Source organism: Microtus pennsylvanicus, chromosome 1, assembly GCF_037038515.1.
Source record: "Microtus pennsylvanicus isolate mMicPen1 chromosome 1, mMicPen1.hap1, whole genome shotgun sequence".
In the NCBI taxonomy this organism is placed as follows: domain Eukaryota; kingdom Metazoa; phylum Chordata; class Mammalia; order Rodentia; family Cricetidae; genus Microtus; species Microtus pennsylvanicus.
In genome coordinates this window covers 28,481,765-28,505,758 of record NC_134579.1, presented here as the reverse complement: position 1 = coordinate 28,505,758, position 23,994 = coordinate 28,481,765, and the positions used below count along the sequence as shown (strand labels likewise).

At 44.5% G+C, this 23,994-nt stretch overlaps 1 protein-coding gene across 4 annotated transcripts in view; it reads left to right on the top strand.

Moving 5' to 3' along the window:
* Positions 1–10,162: 10,162 nt before the first annotated feature.
* Positions 10,163–23,994, top strand: part of Scaf4 (SR-related CTD associated factor 4) — a 56,382-nt gene continuing 42,550 nt past the window's right edge. For 2 of the 4 annotated variants that reach the window (XM_075959456.1, XM_075959450.1), the window contains exon 1: positions 10,163–10,636. In XM_075959456.1, coding sequence (XP_075815571.1) covers positions 10,607–10,636 — 30 coding nt within the window. In that variant the 5' untranslated portion in view covers positions 10,163–10,606. The remainder of the gene's footprint in view (positions 10,637–23,994) is intronic. The other 2 variants (XM_075959461.1, XM_075959451.1) reach the window with 1 other exon arrangement.

The following is a 23,994-nucleotide window of genomic DNA, read 5'->3' as shown; positions in this document are numbered from 1 at the left end:
ACTGGGATTAAAGGCATAGGCCACCACCACCTGGATTTATTTCTGCACTGATCTTGTGTACCCAGGGTGGTCTTGAACTCACAGAGGTCCATCTGACTCTGTCTCCCAAATCCTAGGACTAAAGGTGTGTGTTACCATTGCCTGACCTCTAGTGGCTTTAGCTTTGCCTCTGGTCTTTAGGCAAGATTTATCAAAATACAATTAATATATCACTACACTGATAACCCATGTCTCCTGCTACCATATACAAAAACCTACAGACAGCCACTGTGGATAAGAACTAAACACTCAGCCGGGCGGTGGTGGTGCACGCCTTTAATCCCAGCACTCGGGAGGCAGAGGCAGGCGGATCTCTGTGAGTTTGAGACCAGCCTGGTCTACAAGAGCTAGTTCCAGGACAGGCTCCAAAACCACAGAGAAACCCTGTCTCAAAAAACCAAAAAAAAAAAAAAAAAAAAGAACTAAACACTCAGTGTCAAAGATGTAAAACTGTGATAACAACAAAAAAAAGAAAGAAAGAAAGAAAGAAAGAAAGAAAGAAAGAAAGAAAGAAAGAAAGAAAGAAAGAAAGAAAGGCAGGCACAAAGAGGCTAAAAAGATTACCTAAAAACTAGCAATGAGCCAGGCCGTGGTGGCGCACGCCTTTAATCCCAGCACTGGGGAGGCAGAGGCAGGCGGATCTCTATGAGTTCAAGCCCAGCCTGATCTACCAAGTGAGTTCCAGGATGGTCAGAGTTACACAGTGAAACCCTATCTTGAAAAACAAAAAACAAAACAGCAGCAACAACGAAAAGTTAACAGTGAGAGGAAGACAAAACTGTCGAGTTAGACTCACAAGACTATCACCAAACTTCTCCCTTAAAGACTGGTGAGACTTTCAGGTCAGTACGCACATTGTGGTTGTGATACCCTTTGCTGCCGATTGTAGAGTTACTCACCCATTTCAGACTATGCACATGAAATGCTCTGTTACTTCCGTTTCCCTCACCGTTACTTGTTAGCATTTGGCTATCTACTGACTATGGAGAGAATACCAGTCACAAGGCAGGGAGCCACGAAGGGCAACATCCATCAGCTCATGTGCTGTGTTTTCTTATTATGAAAATCATCACACAAGAAACAAAGCGTTTATGGGGGGGACTGAAATCCACTCACGGGGAACAGAGCCATCTCAGACTGCCGGAATTGGTACTGTTGCAATCTGGAGCCCAAGTGACACCCTCAAGTGACCTGTGGTCTGTCCCATGGTAAAGGCTTGGTCCCACGAGAGGTGCCACTAGGTAGTGGTGGACCATATAGCCGAGTCAACCCTGGAAAGGGGTGGTGTGACTCTCACCTTTCCCCTTTCTCTTTCACTTCCTGGCCACGTGTTGAGAGGCTTTGCTCCTCCACACACTCCCCCTGTGGTGTGCTGCCACCGGGCTAAAGTAATACTGGTGACAGTCTTCATACCTGGGAGCCCAAACCACCCCGTCTCTACAAACTGAACTTTCACACGTATTTATGACAGGAGCAGAAGTGACCACTGCATGCACAAATATAAAAGCGTCCTCTTCATTGCCCTGCACCTTAGGATTTTTTGGCAGGTGTGAATTAATTCAATTATAATAAAAATCGTTGCGCTAGAAGCTTAATCTTGAGAAAAATAAATTAATGTTACCTAAAACTGTGTTGCAAATCAATTCCCCCGGTGTCACTATGCCTCAGAATAAGATAATACAGCAACTCAGCGGGAGACAGAGGTGGGAGAGGCAGCTTGGACATGTCTGAATACTCGAGAGTGCCTTGTTCACTTAAGTGATATGAATGAAGCATCAATCTAGTACATTCAAAATTGGTTGCCTTGTTTGTCCGTTTGTTTTTGAGACAGGGTTTCTTTGTGTAACAGCCCTGGCTGTCCTGGAACTCACTCTGTAGACCAGGCGGGCCTCAAACTCACAGAGATCCACCTGCCTCTACCTCCCAAGTGCTGGGACTAAAGGCATTTATAATTGTTATATTGTCATCTTAGTCCAAATTCAGGCCACTTTCATCATACAAGACAGTAGTGATTATTATAAAGGAACACCAGTTTCGGAGACTATCACTAAGAGTTATAGTCATAGACAATTCTATAGTGACTTAACCAAGATATCCTCCATGACAAAAACCAGAAAAAAGTAAGCAATTCAAGTTGGTGTAAGCAACCACAAATATATTGGCTCTCGTGATTGCAGATCTACAAATAAACTAGGCTCCAGAGTTGGATTACTCCAGTGGACCTGGTCTAGTATCTCCAGTAATGTCCCGGGCCTCCCTGTCATCCTGTGTAGAGAGATGGGAAGATACCACACACCGTACATGCTTCTGTTGCTTGCTTTCTTCTGCTTTCTCAAACAGGGAAATGTTTCCTGAGGATCCACAGGACAGGTGCTCTCTGTTGCTCTTTAAAAGAGCAGATGCCCCATCCCTGAGCCAAGCTCTGTGTTCAGAGGAACAGCATGTGCTAACTTACGTCTGGTTGTCTGAACAAATCACTGGCAAGGGGGACTATATTGTTAAACTTCGCTTGAAGAAATCATGGGTTACCTTTTGGGATGAGATTAATTTCTGAAACCTCGTGGTTATTAAGCAATAGAAGAGGTAGGGACCAGTACGATTAGCTCAGCAGATAAAGGTACTTGCTGCCAAGCCTGATGACCGGAGTTCAATACCCGAGCCCCACACGATGGAAGGAGAGAACCAACTCTACAAAATTATCCTGATCTGCAAATGTGCACTCACACGCACACACATATACACACACGTAATTTTAGTATTTATTGTTTTTAGCTAAAGGCTGTGGAAACTTCTTCCTGTGTTCAGAATAGAAATCAGGACTTGTTTTCCCAGAACATAAGTTGTTTTTTTGTTTGTTTATTTATTTATTTATTTTGGTTTTTCGAGACAGGGTTTCTCTGTGGTTTTGGAGCCTGTCCTGGAACTAGCTCTTGTAGACCAGGCTGGTCTCGAACTCACAGAGATCCGCCTGCCTCTGCCTCCCGAGCGCTGGGATTAAAGGCGTGCGCCACCACCACCCGGCTTGGTTTTTTTGTTTGTTTGGTTTGGTTTTTTGTTTGTTTTTGCATTTTCGAGGCAGTGTTTCTCCGTAGCTTTTGGTTCCTGTCCTGGAACTAGCTCTTCTAGACCAGGCTGGCCTCAAACTCACAGAGATTAGCCTGCCTCTGCCTACCGAGTGCTGGGATTAAAGGCGTGCGCCACCACCGCCCGGCTCAGAACATAAGTTTTGATGGAGATTGACAGACTTTGCTTTCTATGACTGAAACTAAAAATGTTCTCTCTGTGACCCTCACTAGGCTCCTTTGTAGCTAGGGTGTGAACTTGCAACCAGTCTCCCTCCAGACCTTCCAGACAGTGAATCAAGAGAGATGTAAGGAAACAGAGACTGAACAAAATCAGCATGCTCTGGCTGGGGCTGATTATAGATACGGCTTCTAGGCGCAAAAGCATTAAAGAGCCCACACGGGTCTGATAAACAGATGCGTGGGCTTGACCACTGGAAGAGAGACTCTCAATTCCAAACCTAGAGTTTGAGTCACAGCCCCAGAGTCCCTTGAATGAAGTAAGATCAAAGTGGATATAATAAATCTTCGTCATGATCCTCCCCCAAACAGCTGCCTTCCACTGACCAGGTACATGTGTACCTAGATCTTTGGAGGATTGGGAAGTGGGCCTAGTACCAACACTATTTCCTGTGAAAAGAGAAGGCCAGTTTCGATCAGAGAAAGTATTTACCGTCAGTAGGGTAATAAACTATGTTTTGACCAACATTTGTCTTCATGGGGCTCAACGATCTCACGGACCCATGCTCTTCTCTCCAACTCCTGAGGGTATAAGTGGAATACATAAAAAACAGAGACAGCCAATCCCCATAGTGTCTCTCAGATCCATAGAGTGAGCGGACCACTTGTCAATGGTTACCTCAAGGAGCTCTAGACATTCGGAATGGTACCTCCCAAACATGCCCTTCTCCAGAAGCGTGTCTGAGATGATGGGTCTGATGATGCGCAGGCTGCGGGGGGTAGCACATACCAGTTAAACTCTCTAGTTCGGTTTCTGAATACGATCAGATGGGTTGAGGAGCAACGGTGTGTTATGAATGTCATCAGACCTGCTGTCCGGCTTGGCAGACAACAATAAGTATACAGACTGCCGGGCTCGTCAATGAACGAACATATCTGCCAAAGACTTGTTTTCTCCATTTGAACACCTAGAACATGGGAAGAACGTTGTCTATCTGTCTGTTTGTTGCACTTGTCTAGGGTAATGGTTAATGTTTCCCCTCCACAGTACGATGTCAGTTCTCTGACGCTGTGTTACAGTTCAGTTTGTGCAAACCCAGATCTTCGCACAGGAGGTTTAGACAAGGGACTCCAAAGGGCTAAAATGACAGACACTCACTCATCTGGGTGAAGTGGTTCACACCAGAGAGTCAAAGGCATATCTCAGAAAGCTACAGAAGACTTGGGGAGGAGCTCGGGAGCACGTCCTCTTGTCTATCTGCCGCATGCCTGCCTCTCTCTGCAGAACAAGTTGCTCTACCTTGCAAGTCTTCCCTGAAAGCAGTGCGGCCTGTGCCAAGTTTTAGACAGGTAGAAGGCATCTGGGTGTGTCTGATGGAGGCATGACCCACCAGCCCTCAGCTTGGAGAACAGAAGGTCCAGAGCTAGTCCAGACTTCAGTGCCGGCTACCCTACCACTCAGCCACTGTAAGCCAGCTGACCCAAGGAAGCCTGACAAGTCTCTGGCCCACCAGGATGTGGTAGGAAATATCCAGTCTTTAGAGGACCAGCTCTTGGGTTCTGGGCCTCAAGGCCAGTGGACCCTTCATATCTGTGTGTTCTGCACCCATGGGGGTCAACCGATCGCAGATTAAAAACATGATTTTAAAATTGCCTCTGGGGCCCAGCGTGGTCTTGCACACCCTTAATTCCAGAACTCCCTTACTGAGATAGGAGGCAAAGGCAGGAGAATTGTCCAGAAACTCCATCACCACTCTCTGCCTTTCCACTCCCTTCTAGAAAACAAACGAGTCACATTAAATCATGAACAGCTTCAGGTATCAGCTAGGGTGCCAGCACACCAAAGTTAACAGTGGCAATTCCTCAACTTTTGCCTGGGAGTCTACGCTGAAGTGTGACGACAGAGACCTGTGGCCCTTCTCACCCTGCTTATGCCGCTCCCAAATAGCCAGCTGGTGGTGCAGACCCACCAGGGTGGGTGAGGAGGGAGTTGGGAAGGGGTAAAGGGTCTAGGTGAGCTCTTCTGGCCGGGGGCTTCTTGTTAGGTCTCTGGGCTGCAGGTGGCAAGAGCTCACTTTGTCATGGCTGCTTTGAGAGCCCTGTGGGTTTTCTGGGCCCTTTCTTCCTACTTGCTTTGATCATTTCTTCCTGTCATTAGTGCCCCACCTGGGGTGAATAGGCGGCTGTTCATGTCTTCTCAGGAAAAGCCACACAACACTAAGCTACAGAGTTCCAAGATGGGCATGGTGGGTCACACTGGTCATCTCAGTACTCAGGAGGCTGAGCCAGGTGGATCTCAGCCAAATCCCATAATGTGAAGCCTGGCCACATTAATAAGGATAATTTCCTCCAATAAGTTAAACTAAATAGAAGGGAAAGCAGGAAAGACAGCAACGATTGGATACAGTCACGGAGGCTAAGAGTGGGGTGGCATTTCCCGTGTAAGCCTTTTCCACTCAACAGTGCCATGCCATGGCCGTTGGGCTAAGGAGGATGAAACTATAGCCATGCGGTGCAGCAACTAGCAACTTAAAGGCAAGAACTCTTAGTTATTTACATATAAAATATTTTAGGCTAACAGATTCATCACATATAGTTTTGAGCAAGTAAGTAGAAGTCAAAGGCACAAACCAAGCAGGCTGATCTTCGGACTCTCTAATCCTTATGAGGTTTGTATAATAGTTCACATGATCCAATGGAAGAAAAAAAATAATGCAGCAGAGGTAAAAGAGACCTGAGAAGGAAAGAAGAGCTGAAACAAGGGTTGGAGGAGAGAGAGAAAACCTTAGGAAGAAGAGTGGATCATTTACTTGCAGTGACAGGAGAGGAGGCTAGACCACATACCGAGGCTAGGACAGGTGGATACAGAAATGTCAGTCTGAGGAAGTCCTCCAAGAGACATGGGAGCAACATTATCATTTGGAAGTGAGAACGGGGCAGGCATTGGGAGTATGAGGACAGTTCATTCAGGAATGTCAGGTTGGTTTGATTCTCAAAATCAATCTCTGTAGGTTGTTATGCTAGCAAAATGGGGGAGCCAGTGGTCATCTCTGTGGACAAGACAACAGCATCTGAAGAAATTCAATACTCACTTATGATCTCAAAGAATAAAAATACTTGGTGATAGAGCATGTGCTTAGTATGTGACAAGCTCAACTCTCAACAGACAAACACACACACACACTAAATGCCTTGTGTAAGGCTTCTGTACATTTTTGAAAAACGAAGAAAGTAAAATTTCCCTAAAATCCCAACTGCTCATGCCACTGAGTGACTCCCTTTTGACAGTCTTGGCTCTTTCCCGCACCCTTTCTAGTCTGTCCCACCTTTTTGGCAATAACAGCATAAGAGCTTGCAGACAGAAGTTGGCACAAGCAGGAGCCAGGCGGGGCCTATCTGGAATAAGACGTTAGAAATAACCATTTGCTCTCGATTCTTTGCCCTGTAAATAGTTTCTTGACCCTTTGGGGAATGAGATACTTTCTGGCCACATTTCCCACACTTCTTACAAAAATGAGTCAAAGGGTGCAGAACTGACCAGAAGATGACACCCGTCCATTTTTGTCCTCTGGATGTTCATTCTATTTCCTCTCTCAAAAGTGCAAGCTTGTTGACAATGGTTTTCTCAACTTCACATTTTCCCTTCTCCATTTTGAACAAATGAATCTGGATAAATCTAGGCTCCTAGGAAGAAGGCAAACTTGCAAGTCTGCAGTGTCCTGCTGGTTTTTATCATTCACATCTATTTATGATCCTCCAGCACGTTCTAAAGTAGGGTACGTTCTTACTGCTGCAAGGTCAACCACAAAGGACAGCTCTTGTGAGATTCTGTCATTTGCCCCAAAAAATGTGTGAACAGAAGATTGCCTGGTCTGCCTGCAGTGAGAGAGAAGTCCAGCAGGAGCTGTGCACACAGCTGTAAAGGTCCCCTTTCTTCAGAACAGAGGAATGCAAAGAAACTGCAGCTGAGGTATCCAAAGTCTAGCTGATAGCACACATCTCTAGAGCCACTTTTAAGCCTCCCAAGCACTGTCAACAGAGAAAACAAACAACCCTTTCCAGTAAGCAACCCCTATCTAAGTTACTCACCTCAACCACAAGGAGCTTTAACCTGAAATCTTGTTCCTTACACATGGACATCTCAAGAGGATGGGTTGCAGAAAAGGTGCTCGTCTGGGCTGCCATTCTCTCACTCCAAACAGTTACACTCTTAAACATCCATTGTGCACTGACTCTCCAAGACACCACTTCAAAGCTGAGCCTGTCATCTTCCCCCTTAGTCCTCTCTGGTTCCAGCTCAAATTTTCATAATTCCTTAACCCAGACCAATTTCCTTGATATCTAAGATAAAATAAATAAATAAAACCTGTTGGTTGAAGAGGGGAAAAAAAATCTCGTCTTGTGAGCATCTTCACGGTCTTCTGAAGGTCACAGACAAGAGTAGTTATGACTTACAGTCAAGTTTCCTGAAGGCTCATGTTTGAATACTTGGTGCGAGCTGGTGGTGAACATTTAGGAGGGAGAGCCTCATCCTGAGAGGGGAATACTGAGAGCATACAAAGCAAGACAGTTTCTTGCCCAAGCTTTCTGCTTCCTGGCTCCCTCTGCCATGGACCAACCCATTCCAACCATCACATTTTCCCTGCCATGTTGGACCGTGTCTTCTCTCAAGCTGTGTCTGTCAGCTATTAGGTCACATGAAGAGAAAAGTAACTAATACACACGTAGAGATAAGGAGTATGCCATGCTTGATTGATGCAGGCTCTCCCACAGATAACAGCAATGCAAGTGGACAAGCGCTGTCCTGGATATATGGAGCAAAAGAGGACAAAAAGGATTTTGTCTTTGCTTTAGCAAACAAGTGAACACGCTCCTCTCACCTTCATACAAACGTTCCCCTTATCCTAGTGTCCCGTAATGTCTGCACCATGTGCCTGTAAAATTCTCCTGACCTACCTTCCTCTTCTGTGATGTGTAGTTCTTGGGCTTTTGCCCTCAACACTCTAGCCAAAGTGTAAGATAAATTTGTGGATACTAAACCAACGTCCCCAGAGCTTTCCAATGATTTAATTTTTAAATGATATGTAATAATTAGACGTATTTACTCGGCAGTGTGGAACAGAAGGTGCACGTGGACACTGAGTAATGGTTAGCTCAGGGTAAATGGCACCGCCATTAAAGCAGACTTTTATTTATTCATTTAGGTCTTTCCTTTGGGGGGATTGAGACAGGAATAGTTATCCTAGAACTAGCTCTGAAGACCAGTCTGACCTTGAACTCATAGAGCTCTGCCTGCCTCTGTCTTCAGGGCACTGGGACTAAAAGCGTGTGCCACCACCAGGAATCTTGCTTCTTTGTGTGCGAGATATATTTAGAATCCTCTCTAATGGCTATTTTGTTAACCACAACTATCATACTGAGGTATTTCTCAATCCTTACCCTGCTGGACTAGAACTTTCTCCCTGGAGAGGGCTGGTCACTCTCCAGAGGTAATTTTTTTTTCTTCCCAAACTCTTGTTCTTAAAGTATCTGTCCTGTTTCAGTTCCTTCCAGTTGTATAGGCTTGACCCCCAGAAACCCTCACTTACTATCTCAGGACAATTCAAATGGCACAAGCCTCCAAAAGAAAACTCCAGCTGTGTGACCTTGGGCAAGGCAGTCAACTGAATGAGGCCTCTCTCCGTTGTAAAATGAGCGCACTACTGATAGGCACTGACACAGAACCTTGGCACGGAGATTAAATGGCAGACTCACGTCTTGTGAGTCCTGGCACACGGAAAGTGACCTACAAGTGTTAACCACTACTCCCCCAAACTCATTCCCTTCTGTAATTACCAAGCTGAATCAAAGCCACCACCCATGCAAGCCCTTCAAGAAGCATCATGCTCCCTGCTTGACACCATCCCTCCTGAATGCCATCGTGTCCCTGCCCCACGTCCTCAGTATGTCCTTCTTCCACTGCCTGATACCTTCAGCCTCATCATCCCCAGGGCCTGAAGCCATGCAATCCCTGATCCCACTTTTTTCTCACACCCTTCTGAGCGCATACTTTGAACGCTGCCAACCTCCCCTTAGGAACAAAATCCTAACTCTATAGGACCGGGTCTGTGTAGGGTCGGTTGCTTTCCCTAAGTTCCAGCACGTTGTCCTCCAGGGGGAGGTGACAAAACGCATATGTCCCAGAGGGTCCCTTCTTTCTCTAATTCTGTTTTTATCTCACTCTCTCACTCGTCATTTTCTCCGGGAAGTCTTTCCGAACTTCCAGTCCGATGAGTCAGGTCCTCTTGTTTTGATAATCATGCGCTCCTGTGTCTGCCCTCTCCACTAAAGTGAGGTTTCTGCAACAGAAAAAAAACTTTCATTTTTCACACACCCGACCAAGCACGTTGGGTCAGGCTGTAAGAACTCGAAGAAAGTGGATCCGAGCAGCGCTTCTACAGAGAACGAAACAACCGGGTTTAGGGAAATTTGCGTCAGGGGTTTGGGAGCCCAGTCCTCGGAGGCCGCTCAGGGCTTCCTGCACGTCCGCATGGGTGTCCTTGCGGGCACACAGCCGGAACCCAGGCAGTTGGGTGAGCGCCGGCACGGGTGAGGTCGCAGCAGGGAGTTTAGGAAAATGCACACGTTCGCCCTCCGCGCTTTGTTTGTTGTAGCAGCGGGGCGAAGTCCTGCCCTGGCACGATGCACCACACACAATGCACCCGGCGAGCCCCAGAGACCCGCGCTCACCGCAGCCACCACCGGCGGGAAGGCGCCCGGCGTAGCGCCGTCACACGCTGGTTCCCCGGCGCGCGGTGTGGGCGGGGCGTGGGCGGAGCCAAGCGCGAGCGGGGCGGGGCCGCGCGCAGGAAGCGCTTGGAGGCCCGAGCTGTCCCAGGGTGCCCCGCGCGGCGTGCACTCGGGTCGCTGCCGCCATCCTGCTGGCGAAAGAGAGGCGAGAGACAGAGAGGCCCGCCCGCTAGCCGGCCGGGCTAGTGTGGGCCAGTGCGTGAGGGCGCGGGGGGCTGTGTCAGCGCGACGCAGAGCGCAGCCGCCACCGCCAAACGGACATGTTGGAGCCCCGCGCTGCCGCCGCCTCCCTTCCCTCCTCCGGCGCACGGGACTGAGCGGGGGCCCGCCGCTTCTGACTGCGCTCGACCGGCCCGGCCTCGCCGCCTCGGCCGCAGCCCCTTCCTGCTCGGCCTCGGCCTCCGCCGCTCGTCGCCTCCCGTCCTCCTCCCCCCCACGTCCCAGGCCCTGCCGGCTCCCGGCCCTGCTCCGCCGCGGCGCGAGGTCTATGTGACCGGCGGGCCCGGAGCAGCCGCCGCCGCCGCCGCAACACGAACATGGACGCCGTCAACGCCTTCAACCAGGAGGTGAGGGGTGCTCGGGGCAGGGCTGCTGCGGGCCAAGCGGGCCGCTTCTCCCGCTGCCCGAGGGCTTTTCGAGCACCGAGTCGGGGCGGAGACGCTTCCTGCCCGGGGTTCCGGGGCGGCGGGCCTGAAGCTGAGGAGAGGTCGCGGTGGGGGGCTGACCCCGCGCCCCTCCCCCGCCATGCCCCCTTCGCCCCCTTCCGGCCTGCGCCGGCTCCGGCTCCTCCAACGTGGCCCTTGTGCTCCCGGCCAGGCTATCGGCTCGGCGGGGCCGAGATCCCGCCAGGGGTTGCAGCGGAGCGCGGGCGGGAGGGCGGACTTAGGGGCGGGAGTTCCCGCGGGTTGGGGGACCGGGGCGGCCGCCGCCGCCTGCGCTCTCCTGTTGCTCAGGCCGCCGCGCGTCGGCCGCTGGACTCTGATCCCTGCTGGCGGAGAGTTCGAGAGGGTGTCTACCCTCCTCCTGCCTCCTGGCCTGACACGCTCACAAATAAGCAGAGAGAGGTGGTTCCTTAGTCTCTCGAGTCTGGAACGTACCCTTTCTCAACAACGTGACACCTGAAAAGTTGAATGGGAGAGCAGAGTATTTGCCCCGCCGTAGTCGGCGAGAAAGGCTGCGAGAGTCTCGGCTTGCTCACCCTGCACTCTCCTCCCGGAGTACTTAGTCCTCAGTTCCATTCTTCAGGAACATTTACACTTGAAAACCCCCCAAAACCGGGAACAAAGCTGCCTGCCGCCCTAAAGCTCTCTGATCGTCCAGGTGCTGCTTTGGGAGCATAAAGTCTATACCGTCTTATTTATCTGAATGGGTTTGGGAGGAGGAGACGACCATTGATGATTTAAAACGCAGTTACAGACTGGAAATATTGTGGGTTGAGTTCGGTTATGTTTCCCGTTTCAAATACTAAAGATAAACCAGCACTGAAGAACTCTGATGTCATAGTTTGACATGTGTTGATGTGGTGTCAGAACTTGCTCCATCGCACGGTAAGATTTCTGTGGCTGAACTTGCAATAGGGTTGAGGTGTTACTCCCCTTTCGATTTGTAGTGCCCTAATAGGGGGCCGTCCACTTAATCCCGCAGTTGAGAATATTTATTGTTGTACAGACTGTCCCGTCCCCCTACCCGTACCTCAGCTGATGAGTACATCACAGACTGCAGCACTGGCACGTGGTGTTAGAAAGTGAACTGAGGAAGTTTACTAGGTGTGATTTTCAAAATAGCCAAATAATACTTCTGGAATTTGGATTCCCAGAATATTGGTACTAACGCTCCAGATATTCCAGAGTTCAGCGTTGATTTTGTGGCATTGCCTGGGACATTTGCCTCTTGGAGGGCAGTGTTTCAGTTCTTTTTCCCACCCCCACCCCCATGGTAGCAGGTGCCTGGCAAACTGTTCTTGGATAGATGGGAGCTTACACAAATGCCACAGTCGTTAAGATTTCAGGCACACCTCCTAAGATGAAAACTAACTTGTGTTTTTAATGAACAAGGATTTTTAGTGTGCTTTTGAAGGCCAGGAATATTCAATCTTGATTGGAGGTATTGTGGAAAGTGGTATCAAGTACTTTGTTAAGATAGCAACATTAACGTCTGCATTTAGGCTTTGTAGAATACCAGGAGAGTGGTCAACAGATTAAGATTTAATGGCTGCTAAACCTTCTAAGAATAATAGAGTTTGAAGCTTAGAACGGATATAGCCTGAATAATTGCTTTGAAATACCAAACTTAGGGATGTTTGCACATTGAGAAGGGGAAATGCTATTTTGACCTTTTAAATGGCATAATGAGCATTTTCTCGTGTTCATTTTCCTTTTATTCCTTGTCTTTATGAACTTGAAGTCCAATTTGTTAGGCATATGTTTCCACTGCCAATTCTTTCTGCTTAATTGCAAAATAAAACCTAGTTCTTCTGCCTTTTTGATTTGTAGTACTTCTCTACTCTTTCTCCCTGTTCAGAAAACGTTATTGACTAGGTCCTTGTGGTATCGACTCTCCCAAATCTAGTGTTGTTTTAAACATGCTCGCCTGTTCTTTGTTCAGTTGTGTCTTTAACACTGAGAAAAATCTCTTTTGTCACTTAGGGGTCTATCTGATAGAACTCTAGCTAAGTTTTTCCTTTGGGCTCTGCGTGTGCCAGGTGCCCAGGAGATGTCAGTGAGAACTTAGAAGGAGAAGGAATGGTGTCAGGGTTTCAGAGAAAGTGAGTTTGAAGGGGCAGCAGGTCTGCGATGTGAGAAGTGGTTTGACTCTGGGAGCTGCCGGAAAGTAAGGATGGTAGTTTGGAGGGTCATGTTTCATGTTTAATGCATTTGAATGTCATGTTTAGGCTGTGGGGAATCACTGAAGATTTTAAGTAGTACAATAGCAAGATGGTATTTAGCTTGTAGTGGTGTGGTGCTTTGTGGAAAGGCAGGTGTAATTCGGGAGAGGCATGGAAGGATATGGGCCAAAGGAATTCATGGACCTTGGTGTCTAGTAGTTTTGTAAACACCTTTGTCCCTGTGTTCTGTATGCTGAGGTAGTGATGGTGCTAGCAGTACAAGTCAGTCGTCAAAAGTATGTTTAGCGGAGATCAACATGGGTTTGGTTTTGAAATAGGTTAAGTTGCTCTAGTGTGGAACAGTCATGGATGTTTTTGGCAAGCAATCGGGCATCTAGTATTTAGAGTCAGAAGTAGCCAAAACAGGGACAGTCTCTCTCAGGTGGGTGCTGGTAAAAATTCCAGGGTGCAGGGGAGAGAAAGAAAATACCTACTATAGCATATTTGGCTTGTCATGCACTTTATATATGTCTAGTTTAACAGATACATATTCCTGCAGCCTTGCACAGACAAACAGCTACATATAGAGAGGTTGGTTTTCTTTCTTTCTTTGGAGACAGGATTTCTCTGTGTAATAGCCCTGGCTGTCCTGGAACTTTGTAGATCAGGCTGTCCTCGGAGAGGCTGATTTTTCAAATATGTTAAATAATAATTCACACAAGGGCACATTTCTAAACTAATGGCAGAGCCAGGGTTTGAAGGTAGATCTCTTTGCTTATCTGATAAACTTTGTAGACTACCAAGGGATTGGTCAACAGATTAAAGATTTAGACCACTGAACCTTTTAAGGGTAATAGAATTTGAAGTTTAGGGGTGAATGGATAAGGAAATAGGAGTCTTTGGTGGTTTGGTTTTGAGCATTTAGAGGAAACGGCTGCTTTATGGGTGATGGAAAGAGAGAGGCTAACAGTATATATACTAGAACTGTTGAATGGCAGGCTATGTGTTTATGCATACTACACCGTAGGATTTTAGTCTTGGTAAGGAGGTAGGTTCTGTCTGAGATTGGGCGGTTGGAGTGGCACATCATAGACTCTAGTCTCTATGATAGATAAAAGGAGGGGCCTCTGGTGTATAGACAGACAGAACATCAGTATTACTTGAAATCAGTTGTAAAGGAGAGAATGGAGCATAGCATATTCAGGGAAGGGTAGGAAAAGGAAGTTTTAAGGCAACAAGAGAAGGGAGGTGAGGGTCAGAAGGAAAAGGACAGATTGGGAATGATGTCAAGGAGGTGAGGGATAAAAGGACAGGGACAGACTGGGAATGATGTCAAGGAAGTCTGTCTTTATAGATGGTGAAGAGAAGAGAAGGCACTCATAAACTTGGTATTTGGGTGCTTTATTCTCTCGATGACACACTGCTAAGTCTTGAGAAAGGTTGACCAAGGCAGGTCCACTATGGCCAGTACTTTGTGCTTTGCTATGTGCTTCTCCTCAATGTGAAAAGTTTAAAATTTTGCTGAAGTTTATTTATTTATTATATATAGTGTTCTGCCTGCATGTGTGCTTGCAGGCCAGAAGAGGGCACCAGATCTCATTACAGATGGTTGTGAGCCACCATTGGTTGCTGAGAATTGAACTCAGGACCTATGGAAGAGCAGCCAGTGCTCTTAACCTCCAAGCAATCTTTGCAGCTCCCTGAAGTTTCTGAAGTTAAGGAAAGTTACAGAAATTTTTAGCCAGGCAGTGATGGCGCATGCTTTTAATCCCAGCACTAAGGATGTAGAAAGTTACAGGATTTTTTTAATCCTTTAATTATAAACTTAGGCTTTAAAAAGTAACATATCCTGACCTCCCCATTTATCTATAATTTTAGGATCTTTAAGGTCTAAAAATAATACAGAAAACAATTTTTAAATGAAAATATGAGTTATTTTGAATTTTAAAAAGTCCCTTTTCTCATTGTCCTCACCCAAGTCTTACTTTCAGCAGAGACAAGCAAATGATGAAATCTGACACCTGTGAATGCTAAAGACAGAGTCTGTGTTTGTACTTAATGTTGCTTATTGTGCATATTCTTAAACATGCTCACGAACTAATTCTATAGAGAATCCATGTTGGCTGATAAACTGCAGTAAGCTTTGTTGAGTGTGCTCCTGTGCACATCCACTCTGATGACTCCTTTAGTCATAAATGTTAAGGACCACAGCAAACTGTTTCAGTATGTGTTAGAAATTTAAACTGGGCATACAGCATGGGGACCATTGATGCAGCTACAGCCGGAAGCTCTGTTGAAAAAGCTCTGAATGAAAAAGGAATAAGGGTTTGAACTCAGACCACGAAAAGGGCTTTCTGAGAGTTTTAGCAGCATACAGTGCTGCTTTGCAGTGAGGGAAAAATGAGTAATTTAATCCTCATTTTATATTTAAAGTCAGACAAGTTAAGCTGTGAGTATTTGTTACGATGTTCTACTGTCGGTCTTAACTCGGCACTTACCTGAGTATCCTGGTAAGTAGGGAGCTTGCTGCCCCTTCCTCTCCTCACTGTAATTGCTGGTCATGATTATTCAGTGGAATTTAGATCTCTAATGAGGCTATTCCTTTATTTTAACCTGCAGTGTGAATCATTCTTTTTTGAGAGATCTGACTTAAAAAAAATTCAAAATGCTTTTATTGTGTGAAGGGATAGGTACTATTAGTTTGTTATTTTATCTGACTGCAGGATGCTGTTATCCTGGGGGGGTGTTGGATCCTTTTACAGCTTGCTTCTGTTCCCTGTTTTCTTTTCATGGTAAAGAAGGAAAGCTGGCTTTTTGAGGATTCCAAGCATTTAATCCCTAATGTTTGAGGTAAAAATATGTTCCTCTTTAACATTTTTGTCAAGTATTTTATTCTAGAAAAAGTTACCTACATAAGTAATAAAATTGATTTAGAGATAAATTTAAGAGTAATAGAAATGTTTCAGCTGGGTGGTGGTGGTGCATGCTTTTAATCCCAGCACTCAGGAGGCAGAGGCAGGTGGATTTCTGTGAGTTCAAGGCCATCCTGATCAACAAGAGCAGGTTTCATGATAGGTTCCAAAGCAACACAGAGTCCCTGTCTTAAAGAACAAAAAAAGAAAAAAAAAGTTTTGGTTTCTAAATACAGTAAAACAGAATTGGAGATAATCTATACCTAATCATAGAAAGATGGCAATATTGTGGTTTTGTTTCTTTAAAGCCAGAAACAAATTGTAGGTCTGTACACATTTAAATCTAATTTTAAATATGCCTTGATAACAGTTTATTATATACCCTGAAGCATTTGTGTGGCTTGCAGATTACATTCCTTGCTTTATAGTTAAAGCTCTTACTGGTGTGTTTATTTCCCTTACCATGTAGCCCTCGCTCATTAGTCTGAAAAGCAGTGAAACTCGGGGAAACAGTTAAGAATTGGAAAGTAGGGTTGTTTTTATCAGGGATAAATGATCATCGGGCTGATTAAAAATGGACTATCCATTTACCTCTTGAAAGCTCTCAATTGTGTTTGGATAATTGGAGCATCTTGGTATAATCCATGCAATCACTAATCCTAGATGGGCAGAATAGTTGACACTCAATGTAGCTCCCCCCCCCCCAAACATCTGTTTCCACAGAATCATTTTCAGACTTAATAGATACTTGGATAAAAATGACCAGAGAAGAAATTTGGCTGGGCATGGTGGTTCATGCCTTTAATCCCAGAGGCAGGTGAGTCTCTTGAGTTTGAGGCCAGCCTGTTCTACAAAGTGAATTCCAGGACACACCTAGGGTTGCACAGAGAAATCCTGTGTCAAAAAGAAAAAACCCACAAAACTTAAACTTTATACACATACATAGATTCATACCAGTTACAGGTAAGTATCACAGTGGAAAGTATGGTTCGTTAGCACCTGATCTGTCTTTTTAGAGTCGTAAAACTTGCTATGTATTGAAGCAGTATATTAAAATTGACTAATGAAAACTTGAGAGAAATTGGGGTTCAACCTGAAGATCCAAAAAGCAAAGCAGCCACCTACTGGCTTTCACCTCAATCCCAGTTCTGAATGGCAGTCCTGCTTCCAGGAATCTCAATCTTCTCTAGGGCTGGGATTAAAGGTGTGTGTTACCATTGCCTGGCTGTGAGACTGACCAGTGTGTGGCTGATTTACTTTCTGAAACCCAAGCAAGCTTTATTTATTAAAATACAATTGAAAGGCCACAACAGTGTATTTACTGTCGCAGTGGTTGTTAATAACATAATAGTATGCTAATCTCTTCAGGTTTTAAGCTTATTTTATCAGTGGCTACTAAATTGAAGCATTACATATTTTTGTTCAGTAGACAGTTAAATGACTAGACTTATCTTACCTTTAAAGAAAAAATGAGTTGCATAGTTGTACATGAATGAGTAGGTGAAGAGGCAGGAAGTCCCTGGTTGCCAGTAGGAATTTTTAAAAAGCCTACTTGACAGTAGATTGAGAAGTCCTAACGTCATCTATGTGCACAGCATTGATTTTAGTGTTGGTTGTCATCTTGGTCAGAAAGTTACCCTTACTGGGGTATGCGGGATGGCTCAGCAAGTGAAAGTACTTGCTCTTGAGTGTCTGGTCTTCGGGGTTTAGTCCCTGGAGGCTAAGTAAATTTGAAAAGAGTGAACCAAGTCCATAAAGTTGTCTGGCCTCCACATACGCTCCACATATCACACACATTTGTGTTTTAATTCACTGATGATTTTCACCCCGAAGGCCCATGTCTGCTTCTACTGTGTTTATTAACCACTACACACGTCTACATAAATTCCCGGTTGCTGCTTGTCATTTAGTAATGACTATCTGCATAATTTTTGTTTATGAACCTTTAGTTTTAAAGCTTAATATTCACAATATATTTATTCAAAGCTGCTTCTGGCTCTTTGAAAATAAATATGTTAGAAGCATAATCTTGGGGAGGAGGCATTCACATAAGCAGCATAGTCTGAATATTGTTCAAGCACACTCAGGTTTATTACAAAACTGGAGACACGGAACCCAAGCAAACCTCAGTTCTCTATCCTCTTACTTTGAAAGTGAATGCATTTGAACTGGCAGCTTGAGGTGGGGAAGTGGGTATTTCCTGATGAATTTGCGCTGAGTGGATTCATACTAAAGGTATTGAAGTATTGGTTAATCTTAGCAGTAACCACTGCACTAGTCTGTAAGACTTACAAGTCTCCATGAACGAGATACTAGGTTGAGGTAGGGGGTTATTTTATTCCTGGTGCTATTATTGCAAATATATAATGGTAAAAGAAAAAAACCCCAAAGCTATATTGTGTTTAGACCTGATTCGCTATATCCCTTGCTATTCCCCTAGTGTTGTGATCCCTCTCTAAAGTCCGCTATTGTGTTAGAGAAGGACTTACCAACTTTGCAGTCTGTCATTGCCCTCTGAAAGACTTCAAGTCTTTCTGTACGTTATCATGAGGTTTCCATTTTGTCTTTTCCTTGTTCTTGGTCAACATTAATTTTTAACTGAAGCAAAATTATAAAACCCTACCTATATAGGGTGTTACTACATTATTATTATTATTATTATTATACATGTCTTTTAAGTTTTTTGTAGATTTATGTGAATAAGTATTTTGTTTGCATGTATGTATTGCGCCATGTACACAGTACTGGCAAAGGCCTGTTAGATTTCCTGGAACTGGCATTACGGGTGGCTGTGAGCCACCATGTACATACTGGGAACTGAACCTGGTTCCTCTACCAGAGCAGCAAGTGCTCTTAACCATGGAGCCATATAACTCTTAGGAAGCAAGGTATTTTTTAAAAATTAATGTCTGGGCTGGGGAGGTGCCTGCCTTAGTATAAAGTGTTTGCTATGCAATCATAAGGACTTGAATGTGGCTCCTAGGACCCACATAAAAGCTGGGTTTGGTAGTGCATGCCTGTAACCCTAGCACTGAGGAGGTGGGAGCATGAGGATTTCTGAAACTTTGTAGACAGCTAGCCTTGCTGAACCAGTGAGCTCCAGGGTGAGAGGCAAGCTCTCTAGAAATAAGGTGGAAGGCATGTAATGTTAACTTTTGACTTCCACATATATACCCAACACACTTCATTCATTCATTGATATGGATGATTATCTGCTGTGTGAGCTGCACCTGAGACTGGAGTTAAAGACCGTTGTGAGCCACCTTGTGGGCACTGAAAACTGCATACCTTTTTTCCCTTTGCAGTTTTGGCTAGCTTGTAACATTGCAGCCTAGACAGTTTTTGAGCTTGCAGCATGCTTGGCTCTGCCTCTGAAGTTCTGGGATAACATGTGCGCCACCATTGTGACTGTCCAGATTTTTATAAAGTCCTACCGTTGTCCAGTATTCTAAAAACTAGTGAATTGTATATTCTTAGAATGCAGTTTTGTTATATAAATTATATTTCAAAACTTTAAAAACTCAAAAATGTTATAACGTACCATTTCACTGTTTTCTTTTAGCCAGCTTCATGGCTTTGTAAATCCTTTGATGATTCTGAATCTAAAATTTATTCAAAGGGTATCTTTGTTTTTGACATGATATTATAAGAAGTTACCAGAGGAGACACTTCGAGGAAAAACAAGAGTGGGAGATACTGTGCTTGCTCATTAAATATCAGCCAGGTGCTATAGCCAATGTTATATATCTGTCTAAATGCTTTAAAGAAAACTTTAAAACTTTGTTTTTTTCTAGTAAAATGACTTTATATCCTTGAACCAAGTATTTTTCTCTATCGAAGTGTAGGAGGAAATATCTCATGAAAATGTTTCTTCATAGGTAATTCCTTGAGATACTAGTTCAAGTTCACTAGTGAAGCTAATAATAACTTGATCTTGAAACCTGGTAGTAGAGCAGTAGTGTGGGTAAAACGTGGACATTTTAAGAAATTATTATGTGTGTGTGATGGGGTGTGTGCAGGTGCCACAGTGTGCATGTGGAGGGCAGAGGCTTGGTCATAAACACCTGTAGTAGGAGGACACAGGCCTGCTTTTTGTCCCGGACGCCCAGCTCCTGGCCTCCCAGCTAGTTTAACCCCCCCCCCGAAATAACCACACAGAAATTGTATTAATTAAATCACTGCCTGACCATTAGCTCTAGCCTCGTATTGGCTAACTCTCCCATCTTGATTCAACCCATTTCTAATAATCTTGTATGTCACCATGAGGTCGTTGCTTACCGCGAGAGATTCTAACCTAAGTCCATCTCAGGCCGGCGTCTGCCACACTTCCTTTCTTCCCAGAATTCTGTTCTGTCTACTCTGCCTATCTAAGTCTGCCCTATCAAAAGGCCAAGGCAGTCTCTTTATTCAACCATGAAAGCAACACACAAACGGAAGAACCTCCTACACCAAACACCTTTACTTGCTTACCTATCCTGCCAGCCCCATACATTACTAGAAGCATCTTCTGGCACATTTCTTGAGCAAGTGAAAAGAAGTTTTGGATTGACTGCATTTTGGTGAAAATGGGGGTTAGGAATGGAAAAGGCCTGGCATTAGAAACTGGGGCTGAATGGCTAAAATCCTGGTGAGGGAAGTGCACTTGACTCTGAAGTGAAAAAAATGAATGCAGGATAGATTTTTGGAAATTGTAGAGGAGGTTCTCCAAAATGAAGCATAAATTGGGGGTATAGTTTAGGGCAGATCATCGGAAATTACTTTGAAAACTAATTTTTACATTTATGTGAGTTTATTTTGTAAAATGTTTCTCTAAGGTCTAGAATGAAGGAATTTGATGCATTTGTGGGAAACTGATAAGTGGAAAGAAATGTAGGGAGGAGGGTTCTAGATGCTTGGGTTTAGGGAGGAGGGTTCTGGAGGGCATTATGTGTGGCTTTACTATTAAAGTGTCTGGTTTGAAACGTGTAGAAATCTGAGGACTAGGTTTATAAAGAAGTAGGTGGGGGAAATGCACTATTTACAGCAAACTAAAGGCCTTGGGTTGGAGTGCATCTCTGTGTGAGAATTCTTGCCAAACATGGAGTCCCAAGAGTGGTCCCTAGTACCAAGAACAGAAGGAAGGGGAGGAAAAGAATTCAAGACATTGCTCTTGGGAACAGTACAGTAATACAGTATCTTTCTCCTAGTTATTTTAAAATTTTTCATGGGCTGGAGAGATGGCTCAGAGGTTAAGAGCACTGGTAGAATTTGTTTAATGTTATGGAGTCTTATTTGTTTTTTAGTTCTGTTATTATAACTTGATATTTTTCTGAGGAATTGAAAGGCATCAGCTATGTCTCGCCACCTTTTGGCTTTATGCTGGACTCACCACTACAGATAGATGAAGAATTATAGTTCATTTTAATTTTTATTTGAGCTTTGCTTGATAGAGTTGTTCATTGATTTACTGTTTATTGATGTTTCCTTTGTTAATCGAGTTCACTCTAGTAAACATTTCACTGTCTTTTGAATCTTTTTTAGTTGTATTCATGGAGAGAAGGCATGTGCCTACTGCACATGGGGAGGTCAAAGGACTTAGCTGCAGGACCTTTGAGTCGAGGGCATCAGACTCAAGTCCAAGGCTTAGCAGTAAGCACTTTTCCTTGGGGAGCCTTCTCATCAGCCCTGCTCTTGATAGCTCTGTACACCAGAGTCATCTTTTAGTAGAACAGCATAGCAGTATTTGTTTTTATTGTGCTTGCCTTCCCCAACATTAGGAAGAATACTTTCTCAAACATAGCTTTCGTAAATGACATGTTAAAGCCCTAACATGAAACTGTCAGAAGGCACTGCACACTACCCTTCACCTAATGGTTCTAGCAGTAAGTTTTGTGGAATTGTCTTTGGGTCTAATTAGCTGGATAAGCATTTTTTCCAGAAATGTTTGTTATCTCTTATTAAGAAATGTGTGTGTCATTTTATGTTTATGTTATTAAACATCCCAGTTGTGTTGACTTTAGTTTTTGATTTGGTGTGAACTAATGTATCTGATACACTGAGTCAATGTACAAAAGAGGAGAAAGAGTGGAATTGAATGCTCTTGATGCCTGTGCTCACTGGAAGGCTTCAGCAGCTGTCTGTCATTCTAAATGTCTCTGTGGCTCTTTTAGAAGCCTGTGGGGGTTAGAGGACAATTTCCAGGAATAAGTTCTCGCCTCCACGTGGTTCTGGGGACCCAACTCACTCAGTCTTTGGTGACAAGTGCCTTTGCCATCTCACTGGGGTTTCTTGCTATTTTTGCTTTTGTTTGTTTGTTTCCCTTAAATTTTATAATTAAATGGAAATAACAGAACTTGAGTGAAAAAGTGCTTTGTCATTCATCTTGGAGTTTATATAATAGGAAAGGAGAAGTAAATTTGAGAAAAACAAAATTTTCATGTTTAAGGGAAAGAGGTTGGGCTAAGTACTTTGGAAAGAAACGAAGGAAGGAAAAAGTACTTAAGGAATTTAAGAATTAAAGAAATGCTGAAGGTGCTGGGGAGATGGCTCCATGCTTACTGTGCTTGCTGTGGCAGCACATCCCTGAAACCCTGTGCTGGAGGGCAGAGGCAGGTCCTGCTCAGCTAGTCTGGACAGTTAATGCCCTCCACATTCAGTGAGAGACTCTGTCTCAAACAGGCAGTAAAGGACAGTTGACTTTGACCTCTGGCCTTGGTGGCAGACACACACAGACGTGAACACACCTTTCTTTTAAAAATTAAGAGTGGGGCTGAAGAGTTGATTCAATGTTAAGAGCATTTGTTCTTTCCAAGGTCCTGGGTTAGTCACAGCACATACATGGTTGTTCACAGATGCCCATAAATCTGGTTCTAGGACACACATGATACATGCTAGTGATCCTCATAAACATTTTAAAAATTAAGACTGCTATGTAATTTGTTTGTTTGTTTGGTTGGTTGGTTTTTTAAGACAGGGTTTCTCCGTAAAACAGTCCCAGCTGTTCTGGAGCTCACTCTGTAGACCAGGCTGACCTTGAACTCAACGAGATCCGCCTGCCCCTTGCCTCCTGAGTGGTAGGATTAAAGGCGTGCGCCACCACCGCCCAGCAGGAGTGCTATACAATACCTTATTTATTTTCATTTCCTTGATAGCTTAATTTTCAGAGTAGAACTTGGAGAGTCTGTGTCAGTTCTTCCAGTTATTAACATGAAAAAAATGTTTTCTCAAGTGAAGACTGCTTAACAGTTTTTTTCCAGAAAGGCCGTTGACTATGACTTCATCCTGAATCAGTTTGAAAAATAGAGGTCGGATGAAGTTATCAAGTAGTTTTAATAAAGAGCATTAGGACCATCAGTTGAGGTCATCCTAGACATAAGCCCCCTCCCTATATTACTTAGTCTACGGCATACAAAGTGAGCACATAAATTGAAATGAAAGTTGACCTAAATAGACTGGAGAGACTCCTAAAAACCCAGCAAATCACCATGAAGATGGGGTTTTATGGGAGGTGATGATGGAAAGCAGTCCAGGGAGTAAGTTAATCACAGATGTTAACAAAGTAGATGAGCACTGTTTTATTTAAAGCAGTAAATACACCTCTCTTGTGTTTATTGGGTGCTAACAGTGCGATGCCTTGAACCTGGGGCTGTTGTTACCTTATGTATCAAAAAACTGGGGGTTGAATGGTCTTCACATGGAGTGTTTATCCTGGGTTATCTGAGGGGGGCCCTGTATAATCATAAAGGGTCCTTATCCAAGAATGGCAGGAGACAGAAGGAAGAAAGGGCAAGCAAAGATCAGAGAGGGAGAAGGCACTGTGCTGTGCCTTGAGGGTGGAAAAATAGGTCGTGCACATAGGCATGTGATCAGCCAGAAGAAGCTGAAATAGCGAGGAATGGATTCTACTTGAGTCTCCAGGAGTGCAGCCCTTCTACCATCTTGATGTTGGCTAATGAAAGTCTGCCTTCCAAAATTCAGGGCATGGTGGGCACATGAGAGATCCCTACTCTGCCTGAGGCTGAAATGTAGGTCAGTACAAGCAATACTGCTGTAACCACTGGTACTGATTGACGAAGAGTTACCAACTAAAGTCTTAGTACTCCTGTGTTTTCACTATAAAAGATTTCTCTGAGTGTAGCATTTGTGTACTATCACATCAGTATAAAAATAAGAGCACTTGGCTCTGCAAACTTGAGGACTATGTGGAAAG